The 12633-nt window shown below is 42.2% G+C and overlaps 1 protein-coding gene across 1 annotated transcript in view; it reads right to left on the reverse strand.

Moving 5' to 3' along the window:
- Positions 1-10590, reverse strand: part of kcnh3 (potassium voltage-gated channel, subfamily H (eag-related), member 3) — a 201964-nt gene extending 191374 nt beyond the window's left edge. The window contains exon 1 of the mRNA XM_088353442.1: positions 10171-10590. Within this exon, the coding sequence (XP_088209568.1) occupies positions 10171-10246 (76 nt within the window). The 5' untranslated portion in view covers positions 10247-10590. The remainder of the gene's footprint in view (positions 1-10170) is intronic.
- Between the last annotated feature and the right edge of the window lie 2043 nt (positions 10591-12633).

Genomic DNA, 12633 nt, shown 5'->3' on the forward strand with positions numbered 1-12633 from the left:
GCCTGTAAATGATAAAAAGGTTCCCCCCTTTGAACTCCGAATAACTTAAGCCAATAGTGATCGATTCAAATGATGATTGACACATTGGTTAGCCAATGAAACGCCGGTAAATAAATCCCAGCATACATCGCGGACTACTTGGCGTTCGGGGGAAAATCGAGTCGGCGGCTGCAAGTTAGTTGCAAGACTTTGCGACTTAATATTGATCCATATATAAGGCGCACTGTATTATAAGGCGCATGGTCAGCTTTTGAAAAAAATAAAGGCTTTTAGGTGCGCCTCATGCCATGAGGCTCTTTAACTCCACCCGGCAGAGTAAAGGCCCACATTAAACCACACCACCTACATTGGATATTACCGAATCTTACTGCATTATGTGTTCTGTGTAGCACTATTTAGTTACTCTATATAACATGCTAAAGTGGGCATTTGCACGTCACACTGGGTATTTGTATATTGTATTCTTTTGGCTTTATTATTGTATTGTACTCAGCTCAGGGATGCTGCTGGAAATGTGAATTTCCCTTAGGGGATGAATAAAGTATCTATCTATCTATCCATCTATCTATCTAGTGCGGAAAATACGGTACCTTAAAATAAACAGTGTTAGATAACCATTTAAAGAGTCAAAATTTAACTCTTAATAAATATGTAGTCCTTTTCTACAGAGTGTTAAATGAACACTTGATAATTTACTGTCTGATGTCAAACACACTTTCCCGGTTTGCTGACTTTCACTTAATCTTCTTACACTTCAACAATCGTTCATTAACGAAATGAAATTAAATAGATGTTTCTTCTAATATGATTCATGAGAGGAATGACACATACCGTATTTTCCGCACTATAAGGCGCACCTCAAAGTCTTAATTTTTTTCAAAAGCTGACCATGCGCCTTATAATACAGTGCGCCTTATTTATGGATCAATATTAAATCGCAAGGTCTCGCAACTTACGCAACAGCCGCCGACTCGATTTTCCCCCCAACGTGGAGTAGTCCGCGGTGTCTGCTGGGATTTATATACCGGCGTTTCATTGGCTAACCAATGTGTCAATCATCATTTGAATCGATCGCTATTGGCTGAAGTTATTCGTAGCCTCGGATAGGCTAGGGGGCCGAAACAAACCCTGCAATTGGCCGAAAAAGATGTGTCAATCATCCGTTAAATCGATCGCTATTGACTGAAGTTATTCAGAGCCTCGGATAGGCTAGAGGGCCGAAAAAAACCCTGCAATTGGCCGAAAAACATGACTGAATAGCAAGCTTGCTAAACTACGCCATGAAGAAACATGTTTCATTAGTCTGTATTTGTAAATATTTGACTCTCCTGGATTTACTACACTCACGGATATAAGAGGACCATGGTTGCACATTATTATTGAACACAACGACTTCGGTGAGCTACTCCGGCTATATATTTTCCCAGTATCTTGTTTCAGAGTGATCTCACTGTTTGTTTGATGGGTCTTTTATTAAATTCAACTCAATTCCAAGTCTTTATTGTCATATGCACAGTAAAGGTGCGAGCGAAAAAGAAAATAGAAACTAAGGAATGGTTGGCATTTCTTGAATCCCAAGACTTTAACCTTCCGAATGATATTTGGAACGATGCATTTGAGTGACATCGTACGGACACCGCATCTTTGCTTCTTTGCAAGCTTTCGGAATGTTAAGGGGGTAATCAGTTGGACTGAACCATCTGACTGTTTTGTCCACGTTCCCATTGTAGCGCCTTATAATCCGGTGCGCCTTATGTATGGAAAATATAGGACCAAAAACCATCTTTTGGGGGTGCGCCCTATAACCTGGTGCGCCCTATAGTGTGGAAAATACGGTACTCAAAAATCCAAAAGGATGTCATGGTCGCCACTCGCTCCGTCATTTGGTTGCAAATGAGGAAGGTCACTGCTACGCTTGCCAGTGTTGAAATGAATTATTCAAGCGTGACAGAACACCAACAGGTTCGGGATTAATCTTGGTTCCCGGACGACACGGTTTTAAGTAGGCTCGTCGTAAATTTTAATCCGCTGAATGTCACGTTCTGTAACAATTAGCTGTGCGGAAGGTCGTCGTATGTTAAACAAACAGTTCTAACTTATCTCTGACGTCGAGCACGTTTGTTTTATCTGCTCTCGCTATAACCTACGGGTGGAAAATGATGCAAAAATAAAGGAAAAAAATTAAATGACGGGACACAAACTCAGCAAGATGCAACACAGACGCAGAACAGGTGTCCGGTCAAAAACAGTATGAAAGCCTATACAGTGGAACCTTGTGTCATGGTCGCCGTGGCGATCGGTCTGCCCCGCCCCCTGGGCACCAGCTGAAGCAGATCAGCTAATTGCGTGGCTGCTATTTAAGGTTGGGCTGTGGGTATTGCGGGTGTTGGCTCATTATACCTTTTCTGTTCTGTTATGCCTTGTCCTGTTTAGTTTAAGTCGGAGGAAACCTGTACCTGACCATTCTGAGTGTAAGAATGTTTTTGTTCTGTTTTGTCCCGGAGTTTTTGGACAACTTTTATTTTGGTAAATAAAAGCTTTGATCGTACGCAATTGAGTTCTCCCTTCCTGCCTCCTGCCTCCGTTCTGGTCCGGTCACCCCTTCCACCTCGTGACACCTCGGTTTTCGAACGCCTCTTGGTTCGAACGAATCGGTGTTCGACCAAAAATTTCGAGAAATTCTAGCTTCGCTGTTCGGTCAAAAATTCGGAGTTCGAACGCCGGTAATGCGTGAGTGCGTACGCTAGAGGGCGATGCTGAGCGGCGTACGGGTGTAGATGGTGTAGATCGCCCCCACCCCTCGTGACCAACTGTTATCACGTGCGCACTTGCCTCTTTTTGCTTTCGCTTTTAATATCGGTGAACGGAGTGTTTTAGCCCCTAACTATGCCTCCGAAGAAGGTCGGTGCAAGCGGGACAGGTGAAAAAAGAAAAGTTGTTCGTACAACTATTGCCTTTAAGAAAGACATAATAGCTAAATATGAAAGAGGTGTGCGAGTTTCCGATCTTGCTAGGGAATACAGCATGCGCCTTCTGCTGACCACCACAAAAGTAAGAAATCCTTTTCATAATTATTTTCTTTATCTTTTTTTTTTTAGCGTAATCTTTCGTACAGAAGATTACGATAACGCGAACGTACAATTAGCCTGGGTTAGCTATATGATTACGTTGAACATTCAGGTAAACATTCAGGGTGTTGGAACTGAGCCCAAAATTCAGGGTGTTGGAACGGAGCCCCCTTTCCAATGAAGCGCTAGCCACTTGTGGTGCTAAATGACTTGTAAACGACCTGATTTTTTTATTTTTACACGTTCATGTTAGCGTAATCTTTCGTACGGAAGATTACGATAACGCGGACGTACGATTAGCCTGGGTTAGCTTCATGTTTACGTTAAACATTCGTGGTAAACATTCAGGGTGTTGGAACAGATTAAAACGATTAACATTATTTTTAATGGGAAAAATGATTTAGGTGATTGAACTAATCGGTTCTCGAACAGGGTTCTGGAACGGATTATGGTCGAGAACCGAGGATCCACTGTATAATATAATTTGGCTAATCGGCAACAGAGATCGACGTAATATCAAAAATCAACATAAACATCAAGTGTTCCCTCAATGCGTGAATGAGTATGGAAGATTTTTACATTTCTGTATGCGACCATTTCACAACTGTAACTGATCAGTGTGCCCGTGAGCTTTTAGCATAGGTTTATGAAACCATTCCAGTACTATATGGCATAGCATCTTGGTGCGGGTCCGAGAAACCAGCGCTTGGTACATAAACACGCGGTCCTTGGCCGTTCTCCTTATCCACGGTTGAGTACGTCTCGTATGTGCGGAGGCGGATGCCATCACGGCCCGTTGTTGGGGTTTTTTTTTTAACTCCCGGGCAGACGACATACTTAACACAATTGTCAAGTATGCCGACGATACCACCATGGTCGGCCTCATCTCTGAAGGGGACGAGGTGGCGTACAGGGATGAGGCGGAGTCACTGACAACGTGGTGTTCGAAAACCCTGCTCATACTGAACACCACAAAAACAAAAGAACTCATACTGGACTTCAGGAGGAAAGGCAGGAACCCAGCACCACTCATTACAAAAACGTGTGAAATGGGTAATGGCTTTTTTCGTGTGCTTAGCATCAGGACGGTGTTGGTAGCGTCACGTGGGTTCGTTATTTTGGACCAGGGAACATGTGGGACTCTGTTTTTTTGGGGAGGCGAGCGAGAGCATGGAAAAGTTTTTCCTGGAAGCGACAGACGCATCCTTAATCAATGTTCATTTGCCTTCCGTGGCGATGGCGGGCTTCTTGCACGGGCAACCTGGGTCTGCAACAGTCAATTGCTCTGATTAATTGAGTGGGCCTCCGCTTGCTGCTTAATCAAGTTAGGGTTCAATTGCCCTGCACATCATGCTGTCATGGTCACAAGCAGTGGCTTCGGATGGATAGATAGATAGATAGAGAGAGAGAGAGAGAGAGAGAGAGAGAGAGAGAGAGAGAGAGAGAGAGAGAGAGAGAGAGAGAGAGAGAGAGAGAGAGAGAGAGAGATGTCCAGATAGAGAGAGAGAGAGAGAGAGAGAGAGAGAGAGAGATAGAGAGATAGATAGAGAGATAGATAGATAGATAGATAGATAGATAGATAGATAGATAGATAGATAGATAGATAGATAGATAGATAGATAGATAGATAGATAGATAGATAGATAGATAGATAGATAGATAGATAGATAGATAGATAGATAGATAGATAGATAGATAGATAGATAGATAGATAAAAAGAAAGAAATGGGTGTTTTAGCGCATTTGCGGCACAGGTCATGGGTTCAAATCCAGGTACTAGCCTTCCTGTGCGGAGTTTACATGTTGTCCCCGCAATTGCATGGGTATCCTCCCGGCACTCCGGTTTTCTCTGAAGGATTTTTTACATTTTACTATAAAGGATTTTATACGATTAAATACAAGTTACATTTATCGAGTGCAATGGAGATTTTCACTGAGTGGGCTTCAGGTCACGCTGCTCCAAATTCGGAATGTTTTGGCTGGGGAATTTTGATAACAGAACTCTGACGAAGGACGGCAGGTAATGTTTTGATAAACGTTCGGTGTTGTTTTGATTTTCTCCAGACATCGAGGCGATGGGGTGGACCCCACGTGGGAGCTTTCATTGGCACGCCTATGGGAGCAGCCGGCACACCAGCTTGCAGAAAAAAAACGTGGGCCGGGAGAAGGAAGCAGAAGATCGAAAGAGGAGGCTTGACAGACACTCGAGCGACACTAATCCGGCTAATTCGATGGAGTTCACTTAGTTAAGTTATTTGAGAAATTGAATCCGCCCCGTGTGGAAATGCCGGTCTCTTGTCCATATTTTCCTTCAAGAAACGAGCGCGCATTGTTGAATAAGCGGTGCAGATAATGGATGGATGGATGGATGTTGCACCTGGCAAGGCAATATTTTACTCTTTGGCCTTTAAACTAGGTTGCACTCACAGTCACACGCATATCTCATTTCATAAGCAGACCTTCAATCAAATCCTGGCCTTCACCTTCCAACCGAAGGTGTTTCTCTTCATAAACTAACATGACATGGTCCACAAGCACACAACCGTTTGACACATAAGAAAAACGACCCCTCCTCCCCTAACCGGTGCAGCGAGTCCCCTACCCCCCTCAATCGGCACCACCAAGCCTCCTCCCAACCCTGGTCCCCCGTTTGACAGACAACAAAGAGCCACAATGGATTCTTGACATCTGTGTGGCTAATTACAATGACTGGGCGCAAGAGCAACCGGAGATGTGTAATTATTCGCCCCTCCGGTCGGGGGGAGGGGGATCGCTTCGAGAACTGAACCGCATCTCGGTGCGGGTCCGAGAAACCAGCGCTTGGTACATAAACACGAGGTCCTCGGCCGTTCTCCTCACCCACGGTTGAGTACGTCTCGTATGTGCGTAGGCGGATGCCATCACGGCCCGTTGTTGGGGTTTTTTTTTTTTAACTCCCGGGCAGACGACAGAGTCGGGGACATCAAGATGAGGAACTGTCTTTATGGTTAGAACAATTAACTGAAGTGATGAGCGTCTCGGCGAGTATTTGGAAGTGAGGAGGACAAAAGTACTGAGGAACCAAAAAAACAGCCGCCCACAGGATGCAACAATGGAGGAAAATGTCACGTGGGTTCGGTACAAGGGTTCCGTCTTCTTTGCAAAATGGACCACAATGATTTTCTCTGAGGAACTACAATGTGTGTTGATTGTGCACAAAAGCCCGCATCAGAAGTCCAAATCAGGAGCATGGGTTGCTTTGTGATGTTTGGCATTCGTCAAAAAATCTTCAGAGATTTCATTGTAATGCTTAGCAGAACAAAACTGAGGAAACATCTCTATGACACAATGGAAAGTAGTCTATGTAACGCTGTTATAGCAGTGTTAATTTATTATAACCCTCCAAAAACTAGCCGTCAATGATAAAGGATTTTATACATTTGACTATAAAGGATTTTATACGATTGAATACAAATTATATTTAATGCAAAAGATATTCACTGGCTGGGCTGTGGTGCGATGTCATGGCACCCTTGAAGAAAATGTTGTTTACAGGAACGGCAGGAACGTAAGGCTGATAAGATAATCAGCACATCCAGATGATAGATAGATAGATACGCTCAGTGTTGTTTTGGTTGTTCCAGATGTCGCGACGCTCTTCTCCGAGATGAAGCCCAGACATCGAGGCGATGGGGTGGACCCAACGTGGGAGCTTTCATTGGCACGCCCATGGGAGGAGCCGGCACACCATCTTGCGGGGAGACGTGGGCCAATAAGAAGAGAGCTAAAGGACTTCAGACGATGGCTTCCCAGAGACTCCAACGACACTAATTCGGCTGTTTTCAATGGAGTACACTTAGTTAAATTGATAATGAAATTAAATGTTTATATCGAATACTATAAGAATACTACTGAATAAATACTATTAAAATCCTACAAAAACCTAACTACAGTAACACTACAAATTATTACACAAATACAAAGAAAATCTACTATGGTCTTATGAGAAAAAATACTACTTTGGAAATACTTGAAAAATACTTCTACGGAAGTACTACATAAACACCACTACAGTAATACTGTGATACACAAACACTGCTAAAGAAATACTACAAAAATACTTTGGAAATACCAGAAAAATACTACCAAAAATACAATTACAGTAAAACTACAAAAACTAAACAGAAATACTACAGAATACAAAAAACAATACTGCAGAAATATTACCTTGGAAATACTATAAAAGTACTACAAAATACTACTATCTATCTATCTCTAGATCTAACTGAAGATCGATCTATCTATCTATCTATCTATCTATCTATCTATCTATCTATCTATCTATCTATCTAGACATCCAGACATCTATCTATCTAGACATCTATCTATCTCTAGATCTATCTATCTCTAGATCTAACTAAAGTTATTTCGATCTAGAACTATTTAGATCTATCCATCTGTCTATCCATCTATCTTTCCATCTATATATCTATTTATCTATCTATCTATCTAGCCATATATCTATCTAGACATCTATCTATCTATCTAGCCATATATCTATCTAGACATCTATCTATCTATCTAGCCATATATCTATCTAGACATCTATCTAGACATATATCTATCTATCTATCTAGACATATATCTATCTAACTATCTAGACATATGTCTATCTAGACATCTATCTAGACATCTATCTAGACATCTATTCAAGACATCTAGAAATATCTATCTGTATATCTATCTATCTATCTATCTATCTAGACATCTCTCTAGACATCAATATAGACATCTATCTATCTATCTATCTATCTATCCATCTATCTATCTATCTATACATCTCTCTAGACATCTATCTAGACATCAATATAGACATCTATCTATCTATCTATCTATCTATCTATCCATCTATCTATTTATCTATACATCTCTCTAGACATCTATCTAGACATCAATATAGACATCTATCTATCTATCTCTCTAGACATCTATCTATCTATCTATCTAGACATCAATATAGGCATCTATATAGACATCTATCTATCTATCTATCTATCTATCTATCTAGACATCTATCTATTTAGACATCTATCCATCCATCCATCCATCTATCTATCTATCTATCTATCTATCTATCTATCTATCTATCTATCTATCTATCTATCTATCTATCTATCTATCTATCCATCTATCTATCTATCTATCTATCTATCTATCTATCTATCTATCTATCTATCTATCTATCTACCTATCAACTCCTCAGATATTCAGCGAGAAAGGACAGAAGCTAAGCAATATCAAAAACTCGCACCCGCCCACTGGCCCAGCATGGGCCTGAACACACTGGGAATGCTCATTACATCTGTTCCCAAACCCTTCTTGCCAAACGCAAAATCAAATCCAAAACAAAAGAAGGAAAAGAAGAAGAAGAAGAAGAAGAAACTCCTCTGCGATTCCCCTGGAAAATGCCGGTTTTTCTTCACAAAATAGCAACGGCGCAGTATTTTATTCATGCTCCGAACGCTCATGAATGAATGTGCACTCTTACTCTTTGACGGCGTCTGGCATTTTTATGTATGGAGGAATGGAAGTGGAGGCAATCACCAGTGTTGGGAGTAACACAATATTTTACAGAAAAATCGGTCGTAAGTTGCTTCAGTGCTATATTTTGCATGATTAAGGTTTATAGACGTAACCTGTATTGTTTTGTACTAAAAAACTAAACATTTCATAAAATAATATGCTCTGGAAAGATGAATAAAGTTGAGTTTAATTTACTTTTGGAAGATAGGCTTCAAGAGTTGTGTGACTTCCTTCTCCGTGTTAAAAAGTGGCCGAAAAAGACATTTTCTCAACCGCATTAGGCTTTCTTATTCCACTTTCATTTCAAATGAAACAGCCAAGTCATGTTTATTTGCACAGACCACAGATTAGTGCATACTACGGACTATTATGACCTATCCCCTGATCTAAAACCTAAATGAGGGCAAGGAAAAACTCAAAACCTCAGTCAAGTCAAGCCAAGCCGTGTTTATTTGTGACTCCCTTAATCACAAGGAGTCTCAAAGGACTGCACAGACCACAGACTTGCAAACTACAGACTGTTACCAAACCAACCCCTGATCTGAAACCTACATGAGGTCAAGGAAAAACTCAAAAACCTCAACATGAGGAAAATGAAGAAACCTTGAGAAGGGACTGCACATGAAGTAATCCCCCCTTCCAGGATATCCAGGCTGCAGTGGATGTTGCAAAGACATCACAGACAATTCACAGATACCATCAACATGAAATTATTACACCAACCCTTGATCTAAAACCAACATGAGGGCAAGGAAAAACTCAAAAAAAATTTCATTTTCTATTATTTCCTTGATTTTTGTATTTGTTGTCTTGCTGTCGGTCACCCTTCTCGAGGGATATGACCAGGGTAGTGAAGGATTGTATACAATTGACTATAAGGGATTTTATACGATTGAATACAAGTTCCATTTGTTGAGTGCAATGAAGATTTTCACTGTGTGGGCTTCAAGTCACGCTGTTCCAAGTGCGGAATGTTTTGGCTGGGGAATTTTGATAACAGGACTCTGACGGAGGACGGCAGGCATTGTTTTGATAAATGAAATGGAAATGAAATGATCTGCATTTATATAGCAAAGCGCTTTACAGTGTGCTCCAGATTTCCCAATAGCGGCCTTGCAGCCATCTAACCTGCTTATTGGGGGTATTAGGGGTTGAGTGTCTTACCAAAGCACACTTCGACATGTAATACGGACGAGCCAGAATTCGAACCGGGATCCCTTGATCCCAAGACGAGCGCTCTACCTCCTGAGCTACTGCGGCCTCCCCGTAGGAGGAGCCGGCACACCAGCTTGCGGAAAAAACGTGGGCCGAGAGAAGGAAGCAGAAGATCGAGAGAGGAGGCTTGACAGAGACTCGAGCGACACTTATTCGGCTAATTCGACGGAGTTCACTTAGTTAAATTGCCCCCGTGTGGAAATGCCAGTCCCTTGTTCATTTTTCCCAAGAAATGAGCGCGCATTGTTAGGTGAATGTTGGTTGTAACTAAACGGTATATTTCAATATTTAATTCCTAACACTAGATAGCTAGATCAGTACTCACGGGTGCCATCAAAGCGCGTGGCGATGGTATCCAGGAAGGTGTTCTGCGGGGCCAGCAGCCCTCTCATCACCGGCATCCTGCTCCGGGTGGATGGGGTCCTTCTGATCCGACGTCCCGGGGCCCCTCCGGACTCCTCCTCCCGTTGTTCAGCCCCGAAACTGGGCAAAAAGCGGGAGGTACCCGGTGCGCATCCCAGCCCCTGGAGGAGCGCACCGATCCGAGAAACGCGTGGCGGCTCCACCTTGACACCGCGGGGGTTGTGACCATAATCGAGACCGGGAAACACCGAGCGAGCGTGAGCGTGCAGGATTTTGCAAAAAAGAAAAAAACGCCAGGGGTTGGATTCTTGCGTGCGCAAGAAAGCGCGAGGTGTTTTTACGCGCAAACGGGAAAAGCACGCAGGAGACAATAGAAGGGAGGATGCACTGTACAATATGTGGTGCTGGTCGAGTGGGAGGGGAATCTTATAGCGACAAGGTCCTCCTCCTCACTCTCTTTCTTTCTCTCTCTCTCTGGAAAACCTCCCCCCCCCCTCATTCCCCCGGCTCCCCCCTTTCCTCCTCCTCATATCGAGAGAGAACAGTAGTGATGGGAACCGGGGCCGCCTCACAAAGAGCTCGTGCCTCTTCCCACTCCAAGCCAAATCCTTTTTGCTATTTCTATTTCTATTTTATTATTCTTTATCGCTAAAATAAGCACTTCATCTCATCTCATCTCATTAGCCGTACCGCTTATCCTCATTAGGGTCGCGGGGGGGCTGGAGCCCATCCCAGTCATCTCCGGGCAGTGGGCAGGGGACACCCTGAACTGGTTGCCAGCCAATCGCAGGGCACACGGGGACAGACAACTCACTCGGCCATTCACACCTAGGGACAATTTGGACCGGCCAATTCACCTGAAATGCATGTTTTTGGAATGTGGGAGGAAACCGGAGTGCCCGGAGGAAACCCACGCAAGCACGGGGAGAACATACAAACTCCGCACTTCATAATAGTCAAAAATTCCAAATTTTCCAAACGTGTTTATTTATGTAGTTTAACATGTTATATATGTATTTTGTTATATCATATATATTGTTCATTAACATTTTGTCAAGGGCAGGGTTGGGTAGGGTTACTTTAACTGGATTACTTTCAATGACTTTTGGATTACTCCAATACCAAATATGCTAATACAAGACAAAATAATGTAAATATGAATAAAATGATGACTCACAACACGTGGTCAGCTTTCTCTCCTGGCTTTGATCTCTTTGATCTCCGGCAAAACCAGGGTTGGGTAGAGTTACTTTAACTGGATTACTTTCAATGACTTTTGGATTACTCCAATACCAAATATGCTCATACAAGACGAAATAATGTAAATATGAATAAAATGATGACTCACAACACGTGGTCAGCTTTCTCACCTGGCTTTGATCTCTTTGATCTCCAGCAAAACCAGGGTTGGGTAGGGTTACTTTTACTGGATTACTTTCAATGACTTTTGGATGACTCCGATACCAAATATGCTAATAAAAGACAAAAGAAACTGAATAGGAATAAAATGATGACTCACAACACGTGGTCAGCTTTCTCTCCTGGCTTTGATCTCTTTGATCTCCGGCAAATCCAGGGTTGGGTAGAGTTACTTTAACTGGATTACTTTTAATGACTTTTGGATTACTCCAATACCAGATATGCTAATAAAAGACAAAAGAAAGTAAATAGGAATAAAATGACTCAATTTTGTGCAGGATTGCGGGGTAACGGAATACATGGAACGGCAAAAATGATGTTTGGATTGATTTTCATTTTGTTTCTGTGGCATTTGATGTTCGTTTTGCCGGAGATCAAAGAGATCAAAGCCAGGAGAGAAAGCTTACCACGTGTTGTGAGTCATCAATTGATTCCTATTTAGTTTCTTTTGTCTTTTATTAGCATATTCGGTATTGGAGTCATCTAAAAGTCATTGAAAGTAATCCAGTTAAAGTAACCCTACCCAACCCTGGTTTTGCTGGAGATCAAGAGATCAAAGCCAGGAGAGAAAGCTTACCACGTGTTGTGAGTCATCATTTTATTCATATTTGGTTTCTTTTGTCTTTTATTAGCATATTTGGTCTTGGAGTCATCCAAAAGTAATTGAAAGTAATCCAGTTAAAGTAACTCTACCCAACCCTGGTTTTGCCGGAGATCAAGAGATCAAAGCCAGGAGAGAAAGCTTACCACGTGTTGTGAGTCATCATTTTATTCATATTTGGTTTCTTTTGTCTTTTATTAGCATATTTGGTCTTGGAGTCATCCAAAAGTAATTGAAAGTAATCCAGTTAAAGTAACTCTACCCAACCCTGGTTTTGCCGGAGATCAAAGAGATCAAAGCCAGGAGACAAAGCTTACCGCGTATTGAGTCATCACTTTATTCCTATTTAGTTTCTCATCTCATTTCATCTCATTAGCTGCACCGCTTATCCTCAGTAGGGTCGCG

This window comes from Urocampus carinirostris, chromosome 14, assembly GCF_059441175.1.
Source record: "Urocampus carinirostris isolate Australia breed hairy pipefish chromosome 14, RoL_Ucar_1.0, whole genome shotgun sequence".
Classification (NCBI taxonomy): domain Eukaryota; kingdom Metazoa; phylum Chordata; class Actinopteri; order Syngnathiformes; family Syngnathidae; genus Urocampus; species Urocampus carinirostris.